The following is a 27,369-nucleotide window of genomic DNA, read 5'->3' on the forward strand; positions in this document are numbered from 1 at the left end:
CACTATCGCCTTAACGTATCCGAAGACGTTTCTCTTGGCTCAGTCGTCGGCGCTATTAGCGCTACTGATATTGATGTTGGGCAGAACAGCGTTTTATCGTACTCTTCCACGTCCATCAGCCAATACTTTTCTCTTGACTCTCGGACGGGGTCACTAACTGTGGTGCAGAGTCTAGACCGGTCTCGCGATGCAGTCATTTCTTTTCCGGTTACTGCTGAAGACGCCGGTATTCCTCGTCAGTCTGGGTTGGCAACAGTGACTGTTCACGTCGTGGATGTCAACGATTCGCCTCAGTTTGCAGAGAAGAGTGTGAATGCGATTGTTTCGGAGGGAGCTGCAATTGGGACAGCTGTTACGAACGTTTCTGCGACTGATCCGGATGATGGCGCCCTGGGAGAAATTCGCTACAGCATTGTGCGGAGTTTGCCAAATGACGGATTTTCTATCAATCGAATAACGGGAGAAATTTTCGTAGATGAGACTCTTGATCGCGAAAAAATCTCGTCGTATGTATTGACTGTTGCAGCGGAAGACGCCGGAGTTCCGCCCCTGTCGGCTCGCATCCAAGTCAACGTTTCAATTACGGATGTCAATGACAATTTTCCGGCTTTTGAAAGGACGACTTATAATTATGCAATTTACGAGAATGCTACAATTGGCACTTTAGTCGGATCCCCGATCAAAGCACACGACGACGATGATGGAGCGAATGGCGAGCTGCTTTACTCAATTGCAGGCGGAAACGTGAACAACGCCTTTGACATCAATCGACTCAGTGGCGACCTTACCGTTCACGATGTGCTTGATTTTGAAGTGGTGAAGAACTACACTTTAACGATTTCGGCATCGGACGGCGGAAATCCTACGAGAACTAACGTCACCGTTGTTCGTGTTTCCGTTCTTGACGTCAATGACAATTATCCATCATTTGTAGGAAGTCCTTATAAAGCAGAAGTTCTTGAAGACGCAGTCGCTTTTACGAGCGTTTTTCGTGCCGTTGCAACAGACGCTGACTCAGGAAATAATGCCGTTCTTAAATACTTGATACTTTCGGGTGACGAAGACGGCCGCCTGTCTATCAATTCGACATCTGGAGTCGTATATGTTTCCAGTCGCAAACTCGACAGAGAATCTACGCCGTTTTATTTTCTATCCATCGAGGCCAGCGATGAAGGAGCGGTGTCCCTGACTTCCACATCGACTGCAAACGTGACCGTGCGCGACGTTAACGACAATGCGCCCGTATTCGCCGAGCTTCAGTATATTTTCTCTCCTCGAGAAAATATAACGTCAGGAAGTCTTGTCGGTCAAGTGAGTGCAGCGGATGCGGACTCCGGTGCTAACGCGCTTATTCGCTACGCCTTCGAGCGCGGAAACGAGAATCAGACTTTCAGCTTGAATCCTCTTTCTGGTGAGCTGCAAACAAATAGAAATCTTGATAGGGAGAATGTGCCGATTTACACACTCGTCGTTATGGCGACCGACGGTAAATTTTCTTCCTTTGTCGATGTGCTGGTGAAGGTGACAGACGTCAATGACAAAGCGCCTGCAGTTGAAATACCCTTTCCCTCCTCTGTTCAGTATGTTGAAGATGGACCGCCTGTTCTAGTTGCTGCCGCTCGTTCGGGTATTGTTGTCCAAGACGCGGACAATTCGTTGATTGTATCTGCCACTATTGAAGTGAAACTGATTGACAGTGGCTTATCTTTTGGCGCAGATCAATTGACTGCTGATAATTCGCTTCGGTCTCAAATCAACGTGACGCGAAGCGGAGCGGTACTAACGTTAGCGGGTCCTGCATCGACGCAAGCCTATACGGATGTGCTGAGAACGGTGTCGTTCTTTAGCACAGCGGATGAGCCGGGCAGTGAGACTCGAGTTGTTGAAATTGTTGTGAGTGATGGACTATTTTTAAGTGAAGCGGCTCGCATTAACGTTACCGTGGCGCAGATAAATGACAATCCTCCCGTTTTGGATTTGGGTCGTAGCACCAGTGTGAATTTTACCGAAGGTGACCTCACACCTGTTCCGATTTTTGGCGTTGGCGCAACACTGACAGACAAAGACGGTCCGCCACTGATTGTGTCGGCTAATATTACCTTGCTTGAGCCGTTGGATGGGGACTTAGAACGTTTGAACGTCTCTACGGAAAATGGTGTTAGTGGAAAGAAAGATCACAGCATTCAGCTAACTGGCCGTTTTCCGGTCAATGACTTACTGAAGAATCTGCGCCTCATAACCTACATCAATCTGGCTGACGAGCCGACACGACCAAATAGGCGTACCGTGTCTATTACTGTTTCTGATGGGATTTTTATATCATCTCCTTCTTTGGTTCTGATATCACTCATTCGCGTCGACGATCCGCCTGTTCTTCGATTGGGTGCCTCAAATGACGTCGTTCTCTCCTACAAAAGAGTTGGAAGTTTATTGGACTTGGCGTCGTCACCGTTCTTCAGTTTGACTGATCGAGACAGCGCGAATCTTAGCTCGGCTCAAGTTGTTATCGCCAACCCGGAATCTCCTATGGAAAGGCTAAGAGTCGACGTCGGCAACACAAGCGTCTCTGCAGACATACAAGGCCAGGCTCTTATTCTAACGGGAAATGAAGGAGTCAGCTCGTACGTCAGCGTTTTGGCGTCCGTTCAGTACGTCAATCAGGATGCTCTGCGCAGCACGACAATACGTCGTATAGAGTTTACTGCCAGCGACGAGTCGAGCAGAAGTGGCATCGCAACTGCTTTTGTCACGTTTTCCGCCATAGATAATCCGCCTATTGTTGATTTGAATGGAGCACTTGCCGGAGTCAATACTATGGTGACTTTTACGGAAGGCGCGTCGTCAGTTCTGTTGGCTCCTTCTGCAACGATAGTAGATGTTGATTCGCAATCGTTTTCCGTTTTATATGCTGTGCTCAAAAATCGATCCGACTCGTCGTTGGAATCACTGCGACTTGCAAAAGCGTCCTCCAACTTTACAGTTACCTATGATTCCCTGACAGGAAACCTGAGTGTTGTAGGACCGGCACCGGTTGGCCGCTTTATTTCTATGCTGCGTGCCTTGGAGTACGTAAATCGTGAAAGGGAACCCTCAGGAAATATCAGGAATGTTGAGATTTCGATTTCGGATGGAAACACGACTAGTGCAACAGTTCTGGCCGTCATAGCCGTTCGTCTTGTGAACGATGCTCCTGTTCTTGTAGCTGGAAATCAATCGGCGACAAACCGGACATTCGTGGAGGGTTTTAATCGTACCGGTTTATCTGTTCGTCTTTTCGACGCCGATAGCGTAAACGTAACTGATGTGGATAATACCCTCCTCAGCACTTTGACTGTAACGATTGAAAATTCGTTTGATGGTTGGTTGGAGAGAATTGTGCTTCATCCCCCCGTTCCCGGTGTTACACGTGAGAACAAGTCAGAAAATGGAATGCAATTAGAAGTATTTCGATACACCGTTCATCATCTTGGGACTTTGGAAAATTTTGCTGCGATTTTCAACTCTCTTCACTACGTCAATTTGGCAGAAGAGCCATCAGCTTCTGAAGGGCGTTCGCTGTCAATTTCTGTCAACGATGGAAATCTAGAGAGCAATTCTTTGAAAGTGAATGTATTCATTCAACTGGTGAATGACAACGCTCCGAAATTTACGTCGAATTTCTTTTCGTTTGATGTTGCCGAGAATGGGGTCAATATGACGTCATTTGGTCTTCTAACTGCCAGCGACGATGACGTGAATTCCAATCTTGTTTTTGCAATTACGGTTTCAAGCGCTCCGTTTCAGATTGGGCCATCTACCGGAATATTGCAAACGATTAGGCCACTTGACAGAGAAAAGGAGTCTCTGTACCATTTCTTTGTCACCGTAACGGACGGAGTATTTTTTGATCGCGCTAATGTAAGCGTGCATGTTACTGACGTAAACGACCACTCTCCAGTGTTCAACGAGTCGATGTACACTGCATCGATACCCGAAGGAAATTCACTTGGACAATACGTTGTCACCGTTTCAGCTGAAGACATTGATGCGGGTGCAAATGCGACAGTTACTTATCAAATTATTGGTGGGAATTTTGCGTCGCGATTTTCGGCTGATCGTCAAAGCGGAAAAATCGTTTCTATTTCTGTTCTTGATTACGAAGACAAGACGAACTATAGCTTGATTGTAGAAGCACGCGACGGCGGCAATCCCGTTCGCAGTGCTACGTCTTCCATTTTTATTCAAGTTATTGACATAAACGACAACAAACCTACTTTTTCGCCAGATTTTCAGAACGTGAAGATTTCGGAAGGTTCTCCCACCGGGACAGAAGTGATAACTATCCACGCTACTGATCGCGACACAGGCTCCAATGCAGAATTGCGATACGAAGTGATCAGCAATGGTGACGTGTTTTCCGTTAATGCATCGACAGGACGCGTCCTACTTACGAGACCGATCGACAGAGAAAATCAGTCCTTATACATTGTTACCTTGCGGGCTTTTGATGTCGGTTCACCGAGCTTGCACGGAGACTTGACTCTAATGGTCGAAGTGACCGACGTAAATGACGAAGCACCCGTCTTTACTTCACCATCCTACGCCAACGCGATAAGCGAAAATGCGAGCGTTGGCGAAATTGTCGTTGCAGTGCGGGCCGTTGACGGGGACGCAGGTACGAACGGACTGGTTGCCTATTCCATTCGAAGCGGAAACCAACTGGGCCACTTCGACATTGACGGTGCGACGGGCGCAATCTCTGTTCTCAAGACGCTGGATCGTGAGTCTGAGAGCATGTACGTCTTAACCGTTTTGGCAACCGATTTCGCTCCCGTCAACCCGATGAGCGGCTCCGTTCTCGTCACGATTCGAGTATTGGATAGCAATGATAATGCTCCGGTGTTTTCAACAGGAAATTTTGCTGTGAACTTGCTGGAAAGTACTCCCGTTGGGACTGTTGTCGCCGATTTAAATGCCACTGATAAAGATATGGGCTCAAACAGTTTAGTAGTCTATCGCCTTAACGCAAACACTAGTTTTTTCCGATTGGATTCTCGTACGGGCGTACTCACTGTTGCACGAAGTTTGGACCGCGAGACGACAGCTGATTATCGGCTAGTCGTTGTGGCGCAAGACGGTGGTAGTCCTCATTTGGAAACAAGCGCTTCGGTGACAGTTCGTCTTCTCGACGTCAATGACAACGCTCCCAAGTTTCCTCTTTCGTTGCCAACCTTCTATGTCAACGAAAACGAGCATATTGGATCGAATTTGGGTTTTATTACCGCTACGGACGCTGATTTGGGTTTGAACGGTCAAATTACATATTCCCTTGCACCGAGCCGCTTTGCGACAGATTTCCAAATTGATTCGCAAAGCGGAGAGCTGTCCACGAATAGAACGTTCGATTACGAAGTCGATCCAGTTCTGCAGACTCTCACAGTCATTGCTTCTGATAGCGGGTCGCCTTCTCTTTCTTCAACTGTATCTATCAACGTATCCGTTAGGGATCTCAACGACAATTCGCCACAATTTTCAACCGTCTTTCACTTTGTTACCCTAAAGGAAAACTCTCCGTTGAATTCTGCTATTACGACGGTAAAGGCGAATGATTTGGATTCAGGGGAAAACGGTGACGTCACCTACAAGATCATTTCTGGCAATGAAGATGCCGTAGCGGCCGTTAACGCATCGACAGGAAGACTGACACTTGTCCGATCGTTAGATAGAGAGTCGAAGGAATCGTACCGATTTGAAGTTGAAGCCAAAGATCGCGGATCGCCTCCGTCACTTCCCGCCTACGCTTACGTGAACCTTACCGTGGAAGACGTCAACGACAACGCACCGGAGTTTCTTCAGTCTGTATACCAGTCGAGAGTCGCCGAGGGAACCGATCTGGGAACTGTTCTTCTCTCAGTCAGCGCGAGCGACGCTGATGTTGGTTCAAACGCTCTTGTCTCCTACAGGATAGTCACTGGAAACGAACTCGACGTATTCTCGCTGACATCGTCAACGGGAGAAATTCAGCTCAAAACTCCATTTCCTCGCCATATAAGTCATTTCTCTCTGATCATTCAAGCCTACGATGCAGGCGTTCCTTCACTCACGACTACAGTTTCCGTCAATATTACCGTTACAGAGCGTCTCGACGTCGAATTTCAGATATCCGGTTTAGGATTCCTAAAATCGTCGAGTCAGGGCTCCAGTCAGCTCTTCGGCTTTTTTTCCAACAATGCTTCGACTTCACAAGGAACGATAACTGCTACTCTTGGTCACTTGACGGCGTCGCAATCGTTTTCCGTCAAGAGGAGAGCGGCGAGTAAAATCACGGCGATTCTCATTGACAAAGAGCTGTGGAGAGACAATCCTGTACTTCGCGTTATTGCCCAGGTTCGTGACGACGCCCACGACGCCGTCGGCGTGGCAGCCGGCGCTGTAGCAATATTTCGCGTGCAGCCGAGTGCGACTCTTTCGCGAGTTCTTCCTGGCGTACGGCAGTTTATCTGTCGAAGCTCCGATCGCGGATTATGCGAGGGATCGATTCGTCTTCCCGCTGCCTGGTTCGACGATTCAGTTGCCGACGATACGGTCGACGTGGACTATCGTCTCGATACGGACTTCGCATCGCGTCCACTTGGTTCTGTCGTTATTCACCATCACGACGCCGTTCCCGTCGTCACTCGTGACGTCGTCATAGAGTTGCCGTCACGTTCGCTTTTTCCAGGCGACGAATTTAGTGTTCCCGTCAGAGCGCACGCCGACTACGCGATTGCTACTTTTGCATTGAAGTTTGTTGTTTCCTCCAGTCTCGAAATCGTATCGGCAACGATTGACGAAACCAAATGGACGACCGTCGTTCGCCTTGACAGGAAAACCGGATACGGAATAACTGGCTACTTGAAGCACCCGGAAACCGCTTCGGACGATCTCACGACGGCCGAAGAGCTAATGTCGCTCAAATTCAAAGTGTCTGAATCTGCAGCGAAAGGCTATGCGAACGTCTCGTGTCTTGTCCAGTACATTAGCAATATAAAGAACGAGAAACTACAGCCGCACGGTGCTACGTCGCCAACGCATGCAACGATAATCGGTCGTTCGAATAGACGTGTATTTGTGGATTCGACGTCTACTACTGGATTGCTTCCCTACGCCGATCAGTCGGAATTAGTTAACACCGCTGTGCTGGACGGAAATCGCGTTGCAACGAAAATTCACATTTTGGAAGTTCTTTCGTCAGGGAAAACAACGGAAACGTCGGCGGCGGCGGCGTGCACGAGTCTTTCGCCGTCAATTGTCAAAGTGATGGCAAACTGCAGCGAAGCTTTTCTCGACGGAACAGAAACGACTCGTTCACCTTCGGCGAAAATTCGTATTACAATTGGTCGTCTGACGGCAGAACTTGAATTTCGCATTTGGTATCCACGCGGCGGCGATCTCGTTGTTCTGAGTTCGAGCCAGAGCGTTCTTCGTGCCGTCACCGGGTGGCTCGATCCGACGTCGTCGTGTCGCCAGTTGTATCAGCGGGCTCAGCTTGACGCGATCGCTTCGTATGCTTATGACGATGTTGTGACCGCTGTTGATGTATCCGTTCTTTCGCTGATTGCTGGAAGTATTCGAAGCACTAACGCTTCCGTAGTTCGAGTGGAAGCGGCCGGAAAAATCGTCGGGTTGAATCCAGGACGAACACAACTACTCGCTATGCGGGGTGGCAATAGTATCGGCCGTCTTGCCCTCGTCGTCACCAACGCGGCGCCCGTTTCTGTAACAGCAATTGACGTTTCTATAGCAACTGGTGTGAACCTGGTACTAGGAGCCAGCGATCCTTTTGATAAGTTGTCCAGCCAAGTTGCCAAAGCAACAACTAGTCAGCAGTTAGATTTTGAAGGCGTTCGGGGTCACGTTACTGCAACGGCAGTTTTCAGCGATGGATCACGTCTGACGTTGAACTCTGACTTGGGGCTGATTCTCAATTCGACTGATTCGTCGATCGTAAAGGTCGTCGCCGGTTCAAGCAGCGAAATTGAAGTCGTAGGAAGTGGACGAGGTTTGATCGTTTTGGCATCATGGCGTGTTGGATCCTGTAGAGTCGGACCGTTAGCAACGGGACTCGGAGAAGTCGTCGTCGCTTTACCGAATCCCCAGAAGTTGACTGTCACGCTTTCAGCGTTGAAACTAACGCTTCGAGGCGACACGGCTGAGTTCGCCGGCTTGCCAACGTCATCTGACATACGAGTCTTGCTTTCCTACTCAAACGGGCGAAACATCGATATGACGCGAGACGGGAGGACGATATTTGACCTTAGCGTAGCGAACAACCTATTTTCAGTTAATACCAACAGCAGCGGTCATCCCAACGTTGTGAGCAATACGGCCGGTCTTTCCGGAAAAGGTCGACTAATTATTCGGTTTACCCACGTTGCAATCAACCAAACGATTGAAATAACAGTAGCGGCGTTTTCTTCGCTGGATTTATACGCAACGCCTTACCCACCGTACTCGGGCTCCGAGTCCAAACGCCTAACGATCTTACGCAGTATTCGCGGAACACAAGAATACCAGAAAGCGGAACTACATTTAGATCTCGTTCTAACCGACGGTAGCGCAATTCCTGTTGCTTCCAGCCAGTACGCGCTGTTCTACTCGCGTGCTTCATCTTCATTTATGGTCGGCCTTGACGGAGCCAATATCGTGTCGCCCGTCATTCCGGATCCTCTTCTCGGATCTGGACAAATTGTTGGCCGTTATCTCGGAAGAAAACACGAAGAAATCCTTACCTTGGAGTTGTCTGACGCAGAAGTTCACATCGTAAATTTGACGTCATTGCTTGTCGGGGATGGCAGCGGGACGTTGGCTGGAATTGTTGATACCGACGCTGACGTTAGCTTGACTGTCCACTTCAACGACGGAACGCAATTTGCGTCATACTTTACGAACGGTCGACCGTACATATCTGGACTTGTTACGATCTCTGCGAATGACACGCGATCCATCAGTATAGCGGACAAAAACAAAGGAACAGTTCGCTTGAAGACAAACGGGCAGTACAAAATTTCACTCCAAGCCATAGTAGCAGGTGATTCCGTTCAAACAAGCCATCTCTTTGCGTGCAATTTGGAGCCGGATGTTGGCGACGTAGATCTTGGTCAGAGACTCGGTGTTCCACTGCTTCCTGTTGCTGAAGGAAGTCAGTTTGAAGTTCCGCTGAGAATAAACACCGGTGCCCACGTTATTCGCACCGTGGATCTCTACGTTTTCTACGATGAGAGCAGTGTCGCATTACTAGCTTTTACGAGCGGCAGCGATTGGGCTGGGACGAGCTTTACGCCTACAATCGACAACGCAAACGGAAGAGCTCGTCTTCGCGCCGCGTACACGGGAATTTCAACTGACACCTGGCATTTGGCAACGCTTCGTTTTGAAGCAAAATCTGTTGAAAGCTCGACTATATCTGGTCTCGTCGTAAAGCTCGAGACGGGCGACGCTCCACCTGTTGCTGTCGGAGCAGCAACTCCACGCGTTTTCATCGCCGGTGAAGCGACACTTGAGATTATGAGGAGTACGGGACGATCTAGGCGATTCGCGAGTCTGTCATCTCGACAGCGGCGGGCTTTACAGTGTCTTATTCCTCCCTGTAATTGTGCGTCCGGCCGCGAAACTGCTGACGCAAATGACGACTGCATTTTCACCAGCGACGACGTGGAATATCTTCAGGAATACTTAACAGAGAAACTATTTAATTTCACACTTGCAACTGCGAACTACGCCTTAACGGCACAAAGACTGTCTCGTTTTGACGTTGATCTCAACACAGTTGTTGACATGAGCGACGTATTTCTCATGGCCAAAGTTGACATGAATATGCTTTTCTTCGTTAAAGAATTGACGGTTGTTCCAGTGCAGAACGTCACGTCAGAATGCCTGCTGACTGTCAATGCAACTTTTGTGGGAAAGCGAGACGCTCCAGCGACAAAATCCACGTATGTTTTCTTTGACTTCTCGCTGCCGTTCGACCCGTCTTTCACACGGCAAACGGAATTTGATAGTTCAACGTTTTCCACAGGAACAGTGCTTCCCGCTGGAACGAAAAGCCGAGCTCTTCAAGGCGGAATAGTAGAAGCGGCTTACTCAGTGAACGGTGTCTACTCGATACAGGCGTCCTTCAAAGTGATCAGCAAGTCAATCGGATTATCGATAATTCAATCTAACTTGAATTCCGCAAACGAGACTCACTCTTCGAGAACGCTAGCCATGTTTGGCCGCCCTGACCCGCCGCCTGATTACGCGCAGTCAGTGCGTATTTCTTCTCTACCGAGATCAGCGGAAATCGTTGCTAGTTACGGCTTCACTCCACTGAGAATTTTCGAAAATAGTTTACAAAGCGATCAGTGTGACAATCTGTTTGGTCCAATCTTCACTGAGTCTTCCTACAACGTCTCTATTCCAGAGGACAGTCCTATCGGTTTGCAGTTGGTTGCGGTTCTAGCAACAGATGGCGACACGGGAACAAATGGAGAAATCACCTATCGAATTCTCAACCCAGACGACACAAACAACACTTTTATACTCGACCCGAGAACGGGAAACCTGACTTTGCAGAAAGAGTTGGACTACGAAAGTCAGACGTCGTACAGAATTTCAGTGGAAGCGCAGGACGGAAGTTTGCATGGCGCTCTGAAGGCTGTGACGATAGTATTCGTCACTGTTGATGATGTCAATGATAATGCCCCTCAAATCGAAGGATACAGCGATGTTCTTCTTTTTCCAGAGAATTCTCCTATCGGGACGCCCTTGCTTCAGATCAAAGCAAGCGATGAAGATACTGGAGCGAACGGCAAACTCAATTATTCAATTATATCCGGAAATATTGGCGGGGAATTCTCTCTTGATTCATTAACTGGCCAACTTTCTCTTGTTCGTTCTCTCGACAGAGAAACGTTTCCAAATCACGCTCTGCTTATTAGAGTCTTCGATCAAGGCGTTCCTTCATTGTTTAGCCAAACGACAGTGACGATAAATGTCACCGACGTTGACGACAACATTCCCATTTTCAATAAGACGAATTACAATTCATCGGTGTCAGAAGCGGCTCCTATCGGTTCTTCTGTTACCGTCATTTCCGCTTCTGATGAAGACGGCGGTTTACACGGTCAAGTTGTGTACGAAATTGCCAGTGGAAACGTTCACGACGCTTTTGTTCTGAACAATCTGACAGGAGTAATAGCGACGGCCAATACGTTGGACTACGAGACCACGAAAAGGTACAACCTCGTCGTTACGGCTAAAAATCCGTCTTCGCTTTCGTCGATTCTTCCGCGATCCGCCACTGTAACTGTTGCCATTATTGACGTAAATGACAATCAGCCCGTTTTCCGTCAGGCAATATATCGATTGGACATTTTGGAAAATGCTACTGCGGGCGAAGTGGGGCTCTCTGTTGAAGCAACTGATGCCGACTCTGGAATTAACTCTTTGCTGCAGTATTCGCTGTCTAATGCAACGGCGTTTGCGATCGATTCGCAGGACGGAGCGATTTCGACAAGAAGGCTTCTCGACAGAGAAGTTCAACCGTCGTACACTGTAACTGTTTTAGCAGTGGATTCCGGATCTCCTCGCCTTACGGGGACCGCCACTATAATTGCAAATATTCTCGATGTCAACGATAACTCTCCAGTTTTGACATTGGACAGTGGCAATGTAGCCGTTAATGAGGATGCTAGCGTTGGCCGTGTGATTACAGCAGTTCATGCGACGGACAAGGATTCGGGCCGTAACGCTTTAGTTCGATTCCGTCTTCAGAACGGATTTCAACATTTTGCCGTCAATTCGACATCCGGCCAAATTTTCACGACTTCGTCGCTTGATTTTGAGATTCAGTCGTCGTACAATTTGACGGTGATCGGTACGGACAGCGGAAGTCCTCCTCTTAGCTCATTCATGCAAGTTTCTATTGAAGTTACGGATGTTAACGACAACTCTCCTGTTTTTACGCAGTCATCTTACATTGGTCAAGTTTTTGAGAATGCGACTTTGGGGGCGTCAGTCATTCGAATATCCGCAAATGATGCAGATATCGGATCTAATGCCGCCGTTTCCTACTCTATTTTAAGCGGCAACGTAGGCGGAGCTTTCCGACTCAGTGACCAAACTCCTGGCGTAATAGTGGTTAACGCGTCATTAGACAGAGAAGTCATTGAGCGCTATACATTGCGCGTTCGTGCAACGAACGACCATGCAGGAATTGCCTCGGTTCCATCCGCCGTGGCTCTCGTGAACATAACAGTGTCGAACGTGAACGAGCGACCTCCCGTGTTTTCTTCGTCAATTTACAACGCTTCTCTACCCGAGAACTCTCCGTCGGGTCGTAGTATTGTGACTGTTTCCGCCAGCGACGCCGATGCCGACAGCATTACTTTCCGATTCGAAGATCCGATTCCGAACGAATTTCGTATAAATTTGACCACGGGTCTCGTAGAAACTGCGGAAACGAAACTCGATCGCGAAACCAAAGACCGGTACGTTTTGGTCGTCGTCGCGAGTGACGGCGCTTTGACGGGAAAGGCGACGGTCGTCGTAACAATCTCCGACGAAAACGACAATCGTCCAACAGTGAATGCCGTTCAACCGATTCAAATGACGGAAGAAGCGGCGATCGGCTCAAGAGTTGCCCAACTCAACGCAAGTGATGCTGATTTGAACCAAAACGCCGCTCTTTTGTATTCTATCGTCAGTGGCAACGATGACGGAAGATTTGACGTTGATGTAACCGGTCTTGTGACTGTTCGTCAGCGTCTGTCGCCTGGGATCTATAATTTGACCATTCGTGTGACAGATGGCGGATTAGTTGCACTCTCAACCGAAACCCACCTTGTTGTTAACGTTTCTGCGGTCTTCACCCCTTTCCCTGTCTTCTCCGAGGCAGTGTATTCAGCCAACGTGACGGAAAACGTTCCTCACGCAACGATTTTGACAGTTTCGGCGTCAGTGTCGAACCCTGTTAGTGGTGGAATGCTGACTTTCTCTCTGGACACCGTGGATGCTGCTTTCGTTCTGAACTCGACGTCGGGACAACTGGAAGTTGTACAGGCACTTGATCGCGAACTCAAGGCCCAATATACACTAGACATCAGAGCTATTTACACGAGCCCTCTTGGTATCAGTAACGACAGCGCTTCAGTTGTCGTAACCATCGTGGATGTCAACGACAACGCTCCTGAGTTCTCAGCAGCGATTTACAGAATTAATGTCAACGATTCTTCGGTGATCGGCACGGTTGTTTTCGTAGCAAACGCAAGCGATGCTGACTCTGGAATTAATAAGGAGGTCTCGTACCTGCTGGTTCCTTCGGATCTTTTCCGGTTCGATTCCTCTTCTGGTTCCGTGATTGTAGCTCGAAATTTGGTTGGTTTTGCCGGTGAAAATCGCACTTTGTTACTGACGGCGACAAACGACAAGAGCGTTCCTCCACTTTCCGCAAATGCGTCAATAGTTATTAGAATAGTTCAATCGCTTTTCGACGAGAACGCTACGGAGCCGACGACAAACGAGACTCTAACCAATCTGGACACGCCGACATTTTCAGCGCGAATCTACAACGCCACCGTGCGCGAAGACGTTGATCCTGGCATAAGCGTTCTTACCGTTTCCGCGTTCGACTCGGACGCTTTCGATGCCGGATCTATTTTCTACTCTGTCGATCCTATCGCTTCAGTACCGTTTGAGGTAAACCCTCGTACAGGCGTTGTAACTGTTGTTCGTCCGCTCGATTTTGAAACGAAGATACTGTATTCGTTTCTCGTCTTTGCTACGGACGCAGGCGGGCCTCGAAAGACAGGCCAAGCGTCTGTCCAAGTGACGGTGACAGATGTGAATGATAACTCGCCGATTTTTGATCAGCCTTCTTATTCGGCGACAGTAAACGCAAGCAGCGTGGGCGTTCCTCTTCTTCGAGTTCGAGCTCGCGATTCCGACGCTACGTCGAACGGAAGAGTCAGATATTCAATAATTTCAGGAATGCTTTCCAACAGATTTACTATCAATTCAACAACTGGAAATATTTTCTTTGCCTCCGGAATAGCCGTCAATCAGTCGTTTAACGCCAGTTTTCAAGTTTTGGCCGAAGATTCGGGTTTTCCAGTTCTCAATGCTACAGCATCAATTCAAATCGATGTGCTCGCTTTTGTGGAAAGACGGGCGAATTCACCTCCTCGTGTCAACGCTCTATTTCAGTTTTTTGTCTCGTTTGACGCTTCTCGAGGCAGTCGCGTAGGAAGCGTCAACGCAAGCGATCCGGATGGTGACCTTCTGACTTTTTCGTTGGCGGACAGTTCTGGAAAGTTTGTCATTGATTCGCTCAATGGCGTAATCAGTACCAACGAGACAGAGCTGCTTTCTCCCAGCCTTGATTTGACTTACAACTTGATTGTGATTGTTGAAGACAGCGGTGGCCTGCAATCGTCTGCGAACGTATCAGTCATTTTAACTGATTTCGTCAGGACAAGATTCAACCAGACTTCCTACTTTGGCGAAGTTTTGGAGAACAATTTACCGCCCTCACTTGTACTGACTCTTGGCTTGATTCAAGGTAGAGATGTGCTCAACGTTACGTGCTCAGTGACGTCTAGGAGCGATCGTCTTTTCTTCATTACGAACGATGCCCGTTTATTTGCCAATGCTTCTCTCGACAGAGAAACCGCTATTTCGTACAACGTCACTATTACGTGTGATGTTGCTTCGACGATATCGTTTTTGTTCCAGTCGCTACAAGTTTCTGCAACTGTGGAAGTATTGGACGTCAACGACGGGTTTCCCCAAATTGAACGGATACAAACTTTTGCTCTGCCTGAAGCAGCGGCTGTCGGCTCAAGAGCCGGCCAAGTGACAGCCAGAGACGCAGATTCTGGCCGGAATTCCATGCTGACATATGCATTAGTCGGAAGCAATGCCAATCTATTTGCTATATCATCCAACGGAACGATCACCACACGTCAGCCGCTGCTTGAGCTAGACGATGAATTTTACAGTCTTGTCGTCATCGTTTCTGATTCCGGAATTCCTTCCCTGTCAACCAATGGATCTCTTCGCATTAACGTGACGCGTTCGCAAAACGCATCTTCACCCGTGTTTAGGCAATCTACATACGTTGCCAACGTGACGGAGAACTCGCCTGTGAATACGTCGGTGATACGAATAGACGCTGTTTCTCGGGGTAACGGCTCGATTGCTTACGCCATCTTGGCTGGATCTTCTTTCCCGTTTGCGATTGATCGGCTCACTGGCAGAATTTCAGTTCGCGGGAGTCTTGACAGAGAAGCGACGCCTTCGTACCGATTCACCGTCACGGCATCAACTCTTGGAAACGGAAGTCTACCGCCTGGATCCGCTACTGTTTCTGTGAAGGTTGATGATGAGAACGACAATTCGCCACAAGTCGATTCTATTATTTCTGCGTCTGTTCCGTTTGCTGCAGTTCTTGGATCTCGCATTTTGATCATTCAAGCAACCGATGCAGACGAAGGTCTCAATGGGGAGTTGGTGTTTTCTATTGTATCTGGAAACTCCGATGAACTGTTCGCTCTCAATCGTACATCAGGAGAATTGACTCTATCTCGTCGCTTTCCTTCTCAGATTCCTCAAACTGTCAATCTTGTTGTAAATGTTCGAGATCGTGGAATTATTCCGCGCAGCGCAAACACTACAATCAACGTTACTGTAACCGGGCGGCAAAGCTCGGGCTTGACTCCTGTATTCAATCAATCTTCCTTCACAACTTCTGTTGAAGAAAACTTGGCGCCAGTTGTGCTACTTCGTCTTGCAGCGCAGTCGTCCGGCAACGTCCGCTACACGTTTGCTTCGGGAAATTCGGAAAGTCATTTTGCCATTGGATTAACGTCAGGTGACATTTCTGTTGTGAAACCTCTTGATCGAGAAACGCAAAACAGCTACATTTTGACTGTGCGTGCTGTCGCCTTTGACTCTGTATTTGCGCCAAATGGAAGCTCTCCAGCGGAAGCGAACGTGACTGTGAATGTTCTTGACGTCAATGATAATCGTCCTCTTCTACGTGATCCTGGTCCGCAGACAGCTTTTGTTGGAACGGCAGCAGAAACGGCTCTACTCACAATCACTGCAACAGACGCCGACAGCAAAAAGAACGCGCTTGTCACTTATTCTCTTAGCGGGCGCTCTTCCTTGTTCCAAATCAGCAACGACACCGGAGTTATATCAACTCAAACTCGACTTGCAAACGTATCGCTCAGTGACGTCATCGTCGTGGCAACCGATCAAGGACGGCCTTCTCTGTCATCGAATATAACGATCGTTTTCAATGTCACTTTGGAGCAAGTTCTACCACCGAACTTTGATCGTCCGTCCTACAACTTTTCCATATCGGAGAGCGCTTCAATTGGGGCCGTTGTTGGAACCATCAAAGTATTGACACAAAATCTAAGCGACAGTACGGTCCGTTTATCTATCACGCGTGGAAACGAAGCCGACCGGTTTGGTATCAATGCAACTTCTGGTGTTGTAACCCTTGTCGATCTGCTAGACAGGGAAACGGTCGCTTCGTATCAGCTTGTTATTCGCGCAGAAAGGCGGTCGACATCAGGATCAGTAGCATCATCTCTTGTCACGGCTAATATTGGTGTCTTAGACGCTAATGATCACAGTCCAGTCGTCACGGTCTCAACTGGAAACAGCACTACGCAATTAAACTCTTCGACGCCTATTGGCTTTTTCATTGCTCGCATTGATGCTTCTGACGCAGATGTCGGCGCAAACGCCGCCCTTTCGTACCGCATAGTCGATGGAAATTTTCTTCAGTCCTTCAATGTGTCGGCCGACGGTCGTGTTAGCGTTGCTCGAGAGCTCCCCATGACGAATCGCATCGTTGTGCTTATTGTTCAGGTGAGAGATGGCGGCGAGCCTTCTCGCGCTACGAACGCAAGCGTCAGAATCTCGATCGTTACACTGGGAGTCGGTCCTATGTTTGAAAGCGATGAATACGTCGCCACCGTTTCGGAGACGGCTGCAGTTGGTACGACTGTTTCTCGAATCGTCGCCTTCGCAAATAACACCGTTTTTTATAATTTGCGTCAGGCTGATGGAATTTTGTCTTCAGCCTTCCGAATCGGCAGTTTCAATGGCGTAGGTATTGTCACCGTTAACGAGAAACTGGATAGGGAGACACGAGAAACGTACGAGTATGATGTTGAGGCGAGCACATTTGACTTGCGAATTGGTCAGCCAGTGCTGAGCTTCGCAAGTTTGACTATAACAGTGGAAGATGCAAACGACAACGCGCCGGCATTTGGAAAATCAGAATACAACGTTACCATTCTTGAGAGCACGAATGTAGGTGCGGTTATTTTCACTGCATCGGCTCTAGATGCGGATGAAGGACGAAACGCCGTCGTTCGATATGAACTAGTGAATGGATCGAGCAGTTTTTCAATTAACGTTTCGACTGGCGATGTCGTTCTGCTAGTGAAACTTGATCGAGAGGCTCGGGCTGAGTTTCTGCTGCGTCTTCGCGCGTCTGACGCCTTAAATAGTTCTCTTTTCTCGGAGGCCATGCTGAAAGTGACTGTCCTCGATGTCAACGACAATCGTCCGGTTATTCGACCTCTTACTGTGCAAACAGTGGCTGAGAATTCTCTTATTGGTACAGTCGTCTTTAATGTGACTGCAACGGACGACGATTCGGCTATGAATGGATTATTGACCTACGATATCGTCAGTGGAAATTTGAACGACTCGTTCGCGATTTCTCAAAGCGGGGCTGTCTCTGTTCGACGCCTTCTTGACGCGGAAACGAGATCGCTTTACACTCTGAAAATAAACGTGTCAGATGGCAGGGGAGCCGATAGTAGTATAAACGTCGTCGTTAGAATTTTGGATGTGAACGAATTCAATTTGACTTTCGAACGAAGCTACTACAATGCGTCAATTTATGAGAATGCTACGATAGGCGACGTCGTGACTGTCGTAAGGGCAAGTGACGCCGATGCGACAGCTGGCAACGTGACTTACGAGATTGCGAATGAGGAATCGTTTGTAGTAGATCGTCGAACCGGAGTTGTATCTGTCAATGAAAGTTTGGATAGAGAAACCCGATCATCGTATCGTTTTCTCGTGGCCGCTATCGAGGGGCTTTCAAGAACGGAGGTTTCTGTCAGCGTTTCTCTTATTGACGTTAACGACAATAAGCCGCACTTTTCAGTTCTCAGAACGGAAGAAACGATTGCAGAATCTATGCCTGTTGGCAGCGATATTGTCCAAGTGACGGCAACCGATGCAGATAGTGGCGCCAATGCCGCCCTACATTACCTCATTGCTTCCGGAAATGATTTAAATATTTTCGACATTTACCGTAATAACGGAACGATTTTCCTTCACAATCCGATTCCTCCGTCACAAATTGCGCCCGTCACTTTAATTGTAAAGGCTAGAGATGGAGGCAGGCCACAATTAGAAAGTGAAACAATTGTCGTTATCATTATTGAACGGGTTCAAGAAAAAGTTACCTTTGACTTTAATTCCACTATCGATTTTGAATTTTCAACTGGTGGCGGAAGTTTCTTGCAACAGCCGACTCATCGTATTACTGCAGACGAGTACAGGCAAAATTTTGGTTTTCTTTTCTCAGGTGGAACGTTCACGGCTCAAGTGGGTTCCAAGACATCTTCACAAGTTTTCTCCATAGAACTAAACCCACCGACGAGTCTTAGAGTCGTCCTTTTGACGGAAGTTGCTTGGTTTGACGATCCGGTTATAAAATTGGCTGTGCAAGTGCGAGACGCCGCTTTTCATGTGCGCACTCTTCCCTGCATTGTTGAAACTGAAATCAGAAAGCCATCGACTGGGGAAGTAGTCAAAGGGCAATGTTCACCAGATTCTAACAGTGGAACGTGTCTCCTAACACAACGAGTGCCCGACAACTGGTTTGATTTGTCCGATAATGGGCTGAACGTAACGTCTTACATTGTTTTTGGAGGACTGCGATCTGCATCAAATGTTTCTTCGTTTGCAACGTTGCTCTCTAAACCGCAATACGTTGTACGTCGTGACGTCGTTGTCGTCGCACCGTTTCGCTCCATTTACTCTTCCCAAATGTTTTCGGTTGACGTCTATGCTCACATTGACTACGCCGTTGGTCAGTATCAATTTTCTATCAATACAGATGCTCCCTTGTCTATTGTCAGCGCTTCCGTGGATCAGTCTCTGTACACGGCTCAATTCGCGCGGTCCAACGCAACGTCGCTGACGGTGACGGCATCTGTAACGGCTCAGGCCGGACAGACTTTACCGAGCGGCTTAGTCAACGCTTCTACGTTACTAGCAACCGTGAAATTTCAGGCAGCGTCTTCTATAGCGTTCGATGCGGCTGCTTCTTTCTCAGTTACAGTGTCTCAACTTTTTGACATTCACGGCAACTCCTTTTCTCCGCGCGGCCAACCGCTTCCGGCACGAGCAACCAAAGTCGATCGTTCTGGTGTTGCGATTGGAGACGCAGCTGTCTTTGTGTCGTCGGACTCGCCAAAAGGCATCATCGTCCATGCCTCAGATAGCGAAATGTTGAATACGGCAAGTTTGAATGGAGTGGACGTGACGGCGTCTGTCAGCGTTTTGGAAGTGGCGGCAAATAGAGGATTTTTGTCTTGCTCGAGTCCCACATGCATGAGTGCAGATCCAGCTGCGCTGAAAGTCGACGGTGACTGTCGTTCGGCTTATGTGAATGGAACAGAGACACGCGGAACCGCACGTGTTAACGTCGCCGTATCTTGTGGGGGGTTCTTAGAGGAACTTCCATTCCGAGTTTGGTTTCCAGACTTTCCTGTTACCGTTTCAATTGAAGATGACGTCCTAAATCGCGTTCAAGACTGGCTGAACCCTCTATGTGGCGAGCAATATCAAAGATCGGAAGTTACTGTAGCAGCATCTTTTTCAGCTGGAAATATGAGAAGCGAGACGGTTGACGTGACTCGACTTGTGTCTTTAACATCAAGCAATTCGTCTATTGCATCTGTAGACGATAAAGCTGTTACTGGATTGTCGCCAGGATCGGCGAGCATTCGCGCTGTTTCCTTCGATGGACTCGTCAAGGGAATGACGAACGTTCGCGTATCTGGAAACGAAACAGTTACAGCGGTTGGTCTCGATGTAAACGTAATTTCTGGCATTGCAGTCTCGCTTTCGGCTGCTCCCTACGAGAAATTGAGCTCTCAATCAGCTATTGTCACTGTTGAAAGGGCCCTGGGGTTTGAAGGTGAAACGGCCGAGGTGCAAGTGAGCGCTGTATTTAGCGATGGAAAACGAATGCGCCTTTCACAAGATTTGGGGCTAAATCTTACTTCTCGCGACACGGGCCTGCTCCAAGTTCAAGGCAACTCTGTCACGGCTCGAGACCGATCTATCTCAGGTCCTTTACTTGAAGCTTCGTGGATTCTTCCAAGCAACTGCTCGAATAGAACTCTTGCTGCAGCTGTTTCCAACGTTACCATTGTTATTCCACAACCAAACGGAGTCGCAGTAAGGAGCGTAGAACGAATTCTAGTCACACCCGGTGACCCAGGCGCCCTCGTTGGTTATCCTGTCTCAAGCAAAATTGTCGTTTTACTCTCCTATCCGGATCGAACGGTGGACGTTTCATCCGATTCGAGAACACTTTTCAACATTACGTCAAGTCTCGTCAATATTACTCGTGAAGCCGACGGCACATTGAGGCTAATACCTAGCGGCAATGGCCGCACGGGCACCGCTACCATCGTCGTCTATTTCTCGCACGTCGCCGTTACAACTCAATTTAGCATCATTGTTGCCGCTGCTGAGGATCTCGTTCTATCCGCTCATCCAATACCTTCATACCCGGGGTCGAATTCGCACTCGGTGACGTCGTTGAGGCCTCTGGCGGGAAGCGGTGTAATGCAGCAAGCCCAAATTCACGCTCTTTTGATGCTTTCCAACGGTGATTCTCGCGACGTGTCGTCCAACCCTCGCTTGCGGATTTCTTATGTCGCTTCGAATGCAAATCTAAGTGCTGCCGTTAGACTTGCGACGAACTCGTTGACAATTCAAGAAACGGTTCATAATGGAAATGTCAACGTGACTGCTCGTTTTTCCACAACAACATCACAAGCCGCTTTGGTATTGGCAGTCTCTTCACGACGTCTTCAAGTGAAATCAATCGACGACGTTACCTTGGGTGGAAGAAGAGGAGTCGATCTCATCGGCGTAAAAGACCTTCATACTGTCCAAGTTTTTGTTTCCGTGACATTTGAAGACGACACGCGTTATACGAGCGCTCTTTCCCTTCCCAATATCGTCACTTTTACGAGCAGCGACCCCAATGTCGTTGCCGTAGGAAATAAGTCGGGTATAGCCACTTTGCGGTCAAATTCCGCCCTCAAGGAAGCAATTCGTGTGTCGTCAATAGATTCCCCGGCTTTCGGCATTGTTTCGTTCTTTTGCAATCTGGCTCCGGCGGCGGGAGACGTCGACATAGGTAACCCGAGCGGGGTTCCGCTGCCTTCTCGCAGCGTCGCGGAAGCGTTTACAGTTCCGGTGCGCGTGAACTCTGGCGGTCGTCCCATCGGTTCCGTTGATCTTACTCTAAGCTACGACGACTCCATACTGAACGTGACAGACGTAACTCAAGGCTCCGACTGGATGAGCGGTCTTTTCATCGGCGTTCTAAACAATCCTCCAGGACAAATCAAATTCGGCGGCTCTCTCGACGACGACAGCCTTCTCGGCGCTTCTCTCCACATCGCCGACATCAAATTTTACGCCTTGCGAACCGGATCGACCTTCCTTCGCGGAGAAGTCTTAGTTCTGGCCGAGCGAGGCATCGACGGAAAACCGATCGGTGCCGACACGCCTCGCGATTTTGTGGCCGGCGGCAATCTTACTCAGCAAGTTCTTTCCGCCGTTGGAAAGAGAAGCATTGGCATCGCTACGGAGCCGAGACGTTTACCACGTCGCGTAAGTTCTTGCGCCAATCCGCCGTGCGACGCCTGCTCCGGCGGCGATCCGGAAGGCGATGCAGACGGCAATTGCGCTTTTGACGTTCGCGACGCGACGTACACGCTGCTTTATCTCTCCGAGAAGTCGATCGGCTTTCGCGGTCCTTTTGGAAATCGAATACAAACAACGATTACGGAACGGCAATTGATCGCAATGGATCCGGATCAGAATGGAGTCATCGATTTGCGCGATGCGTATTATCTTGCCCGCGTCAACTTCAAACTTCTTCGATTCGTAACAAATGTTACGTATTCGGCTGCTTCCGCTGATGACGGCTGTTTGCTTGCAGTGAGCGCATACCTGAAAGACGAAACCGGTCATCCTGTAGGCGGAAGAGGAACGGAAGTCATATTTGATTTGACTCATCAAAACGAAAGTTTCAATCTGATGTTGAACGAGTCGACGTTTGTCGTTGGCGCCGAGCTACCCGTTCTTCGGAACCGTATGCATTACGGAGTTTACGCCAGAGCGAAGAGTGATGGCTTTGGAATATTTCGGATTGCCTTGAATTCATCTGTGAATATAACAGATATTGGACTTTCTATCGTTCAAGTAACGTTCGACGATTTGGGTGGAACCAACGTTGCTCGCTCCGTTTTCATGCGAGGAGATCTCGCTCACGGACGCGGTGTCTTTCCTTCGGTCGATCTTCGTCTCAGCGTGAGATCGGCTCGCGTTGATCTCGTTCTTCCGAATGGATACAATCCGTTGATATTTTTCAATTCAACTTTTACAACCGACGAATGTGAAGAAGCCAAGCGCGGTTCAAGTGAAATCATTCCTCTCGACTTTGATCGTCTTTCACCTGTCGTTGAAAGCTCGACGGGAGCGTTTCTTCTCGGCAAAATTCTCTATTCCAATCAAAGCAACTCCTTTGACAGCAACTTTGTCGTTCTTTCGTCCGACGCTGGCTCTTTCAGCGTTCGCTATGGAAACATTCGCACTTCTTTCAGATACACTCCTGCGTTGCGTCCGGCAGTTTCAGTAACGGCGGCGATACTGAACGAAGGTCTCGACGTTTGGCCTGACGACGCTGTCGTTCGCGTAGCATTTCAAGTTCGAGATGAGTATCACAATACGGCGACAGCGCCGAGCGTCGTCGTTGCTCGTCTTACCATCGCCGGGCAAACAATTTCCAGTACGTGCACTCCCGATAGCGATAGCGACGGAATCTGCATTGCAATTGTACAAGTCTCCGAGAATTTCTTTCCTTCGTTGGGAACGAGGCAGGCAATTATTGCATACGGATTATCTGACTCTGGCAGTCAATCAGCTACACTGGGACCAGTAACGCTACGAATGAATCAACTCAAGCCTGTTATGAACGATGTTGTTCTTGAGCTTCCGCACAAAACCTTCTATTCTGGAGAGTCATTTAGCGTTCCTGTGCGTGCTCACGCGGGGTATGCTATTGCTGGATTCAGTCTTCAAATCAAAGTCAATTCAAGCTTGGAGATCACTGGATTGACGATCGATTCGTCTCTTTGGAGCTCTCAAGTGACAGTGAAAGACAAGCAGAATCGTGGTGTTGTTGGCTTGCTATTGGATCAAGAAAATGCTCCGACATCGCCGCAGTCCTCCCCAACTCTATTGTTTTACGTCGACGTTCGCGTTCTTAGCGGAGCCGCAGAGAATCAAGACGCTTTCATCCAATGCGAAATTCGGTCTCTAAGCAACATAAAAGTCGGATCGATACGACCTAGAGGACTCGACACTCCCTTGCCGGCAACGCACTACGATCGGTACGGAAGTACCTCGACTGGTGGCGGCAAAATATTTGTTGGAAAAGACGATCCTCGCGCTATTTTTGCGTCGGCATCGCATCCTCAACTTGTGAATCTTGCTCTATTGGTCGGAAACCCTGTCACTTCTTCGATCACTGTTAGTCGCGTGTACGCAAGAGGTCGTCGCGACCTGGTTAAAAACGGACTTCAGTGTTCCAGTACGGATTTATTTGTGGAGGCAGACTGTTCTTCAGTAGCTGTGAATGAGACTCACTCTATACCATTTTCGAAAGCTATAGTCGAAGTGAAGGAAGGCGGATTTTCGTTCAATTTGCCGCTTATGGTTTGGGTTTCGGACGTCCCTGTCAAATTGCATACTGGTGACCGGATTTTGAATGCCGTTGACGGTTGGTGCAGTGACAGTTTGGGCTCTCTTGAGTATCAGCGAAGCGTCATTCGCGCGACAGCGAACTTTACTAATGGGATCAGAGAGTTTAGAGATGTTGACGTTTCGAGCGTTATTGCACCGTTTTTGCACTCGTCCAATTCGTCTGTAGCAGAAATTACCAGAGATGGATCTGTTTACGCAGTTTCTTCAGGTTCAGTGGACGTTACTCTTCGTCATCCGCAAACGGGTGAAAACCTTGGGAGTGTGTCTGTATCTGTCTCGCAGAAGACAGTTTCTGTCGTTGGACTAGACGTGCGTTTTGTGACTGACTTAGATCTCGTCATTCCCGCTTTTCTACACGTTGCAAATCATAGTCAAATGCTAAGTGCGTTGCTTAACACCGATCTCGATTTTGATGGCACAATTGCAACGGCAGTCACAGCTGCTCAATTTTCTGATGGCTCAATATTTTTCATCAAAGCTGACAAAGGCCTCAAATTGCTCTCGTCGGATGCGTCTGTTCTGCAGGCAGAGAACGATACTGTCACAGTCAAAGGAAGCGGTCGAAATACTTTAATTACTGTGCGTTGGATTCCACCGCTCTGCGGCAGTGGAGAAGTTCTAGCCGAAACTGTTATACCAATTAACATTACTCTTCCGGCACCTGTTTCGGTCGATATCACTTTATCGTCGTCCAAAGTGACTCCTCGTAAAGATCTAGCAGCGGTGACTGGCATTCCAACTGAAGCCGTTCTGCGCGTCAGTCTCGTCTTCGCCGACGCACGACGTCAGGATGTGACGAAGGATCCCCGCACGCGTCTTAGCCTCCTTCCACCAACAGCGATCTTCGCAGTCGACGTTTCTGATGAAAGAGGAATAATTGTCAGTCCTTCGCCTCAGACAGAATTCGGAAAAGCGACTCTAACCGTCGCATTTATTCACGTCAATCTAAATGCTTCCGTTTCAATACAAATAGTTGGATTTTCGTCATTGGACGCTTTTGCCACTCCGTACCCGAGTTATCCAGACTCGATCAAGCAGAGGTTACCGTCGATTGACTTTATTTCGTTCTCAGGCCTTCGCCGGCAAGCTCTCTTACACGTCTTCTTAAAAATAAGCGATGGATCCGTCACTGACGTATCGTCGTGGAACAGTACAATGATTAGTTTTGCTCCCAAACTCGGAAACACTAGCATTACCAGGACGGATTCTTCTTCGCCCTACCTGTTGTCATCTTCTAGCCAGAGCTCCCGTGTGGTCCAGTTTGATGTCACTGTGGCTGGTCGACTCTTTACAAACGCGTTTAACTTGACCTTCACGAATCGTTCTCTTTCTGTTTCTAAAATCGAAATCGATGCTTTTCCCGGTGGAACGTTGCGAGGAATTCGCGGCAAAGCGAATCTGCGTCTCGGAATGACGCTCACGCTATCGGACTCAACAGAAGTGCCATTTCTTCCCGGACTCGAAAGTCTGTTCGTTTACGAAAGCAATATGCCGCAATTCGCCTCCTTCGACGCAAACGGTGTCGTCACTTTGAACGGAAACAGCCCGAGCCTTGTTCGACTGACCGTCTCTGTCGCCCGTGATAATAGCACTAGAGGAGTCATGGACGTTGCCTGCAACCTTGACCCAGAAATAGGTGATATTGATATTGGACATCCCACTGGTCTTCCACTTCCGATACCAATCGGTTCAGCCCAAGAAATAGTCGTGCCCGTTCACGTCAACACAGGAAATTCAAACCTTGGCTCGATTGATTTAAGAATTGTTTACGACGAGACGAAATTACTATCCAGATCCGTGAGCACCGGAACAGATTGGCGAGGCGGCCCGTTTGAGTCTTCTCTAAACGATCCACCGGGAGTCGTCGAGATGGGCGGCTCCGTCTCGGCGGACGATCTCTCTGGCACGTACCTTCACATTGCCGACGTAAAGTTCGAACTTCGAACGAAGTTGTCATACACACTTTCTACTCAGATCATCACCTTCGCGGCGAAAGACCTAAAAGGAACGACCATCGGCCAACCGACGCCTCGCGATGCGATTGCCGGCTTTGCGTCTAGCGGCGACGGAGGACGCGGAGTCAGGCGACGAGACATACGTCCACGACGTGCCGCCGTGGCGTGTCTCACGCCGCCGTGCGTCTGCTCGTCCGGCCGCGATCGCGGCGATGTCGACGGCAATTGTGTCTTCGACGTGCGTGACGTGACGTACGTACTGATCTATCTTGCCGAGCGACTCTTTGACTTCACGACTCCGCGTGGTCTTCAAATCCGAGCCGATTTAACGGCAGATCGACTTGTGGCGATGGACGGTGATGGAAACGGTATCGTTAATGTCGACGACGCCTATTTTCTACTACGTGTCAATTTCAAACTGATCTATTTCTTCGAAAATTTGACCGTCATACCCGTTAGCGATCTCTCGTCCGGATGTCTGCTCGAGTTGCGCGTTCGCTTGCAGGGAAAGTCGGGAGCGAACGTAAACGGGCGACAAACCGACGTCTTTCTCAATCTCGCCCACGAGTCGTCGTCATTCGATTCTGACTTTGATCAATCGACAGTCGTACGAGGAAGCATTGCGTCTACGACTCCCGTCCAAGGTGGAATTGTTTTATGCGAATACGACGCAATTTCGCGTTCGTTTGTTGCCTTGCTGAACGCATCGTTCGCTGAGGAGAGTATTGGCGTCTCAGTTGTTCAAGTGACTGTGGACAGTTTCAATAAGACGGCAGCGGGGCGATTTGTTCATTTATTTGGTTTGCCGTCAGCGCCATATCGATTCCTATCAGCTATTAATAGTCCAGTGTCTGTGAAGGGCAACGTAGTTCGAATTGTTGCCTCGTCATCCTTCAACCCTTTTGTCACCTTCAATAATTCGTTGTCGTCAACGCGGTGTAGCGACCATCCGCTGCTTTCTGCTGATTCCCTATCAATTATCGTTTTGGGACCGCGTCAAGCTTTTCTTTCATGGAGATATGAAAATGTGCGGCTGGGACTGTTTTTGGCGCCGGTTCAGCTGATGCAACGACGTTGCCCGCTGCCCACCGCGCTTGGAATGAATTTGACGGCGCTCGCGATGCAGTGCCTGACGACTGTGGAATCCGTCGACGGCACAAGCCGAAATATTAGTGACTTGGAACCGTTCTCCAGCTACGAATTTTCGATTATTGCTCCCACTTCGAGAACTGGTGTTGTTAAAGTTTCAACTCCGGAAGACGGTAAGCTTATACTTGTCCAGGTCTCCAAACAATAAAGG

The 27,369-nt window shown here is 48.7% G+C and overlaps 1 protein-coding gene across 1 annotated transcript in view; it reads left to right on the plus strand.

The window, feature by feature from the left end:
* Window positions 1–27,369, plus strand: part of LOC136184715 (uncharacterized) — a 47,841-nt gene that overhangs the window by 15,549 nt on the left and 4,923 nt on the right. The window contains exon 4 of the mRNA XM_065971653.1: window positions 1–27,331. This exon is cut by the window's left edge and continues 14,531 nt beyond it. Coding sequence (XP_065827725.1) covers window positions 1–27,331 — 27,331 coding nt within the window. The remainder of the gene's footprint in view (window positions 27,332–27,369) is intronic.

The sequence above is a fragment of the Oscarella lobularis genome, chromosome 3 (genome assembly GCF_947507565.1).
Source record: "Oscarella lobularis chromosome 3, ooOscLobu1.1, whole genome shotgun sequence".
NCBI classification, from domain to species: domain Eukaryota; kingdom Metazoa; phylum Porifera; class Homoscleromorpha; order Homosclerophorida; family Oscarellidae; genus Oscarella; species Oscarella lobularis.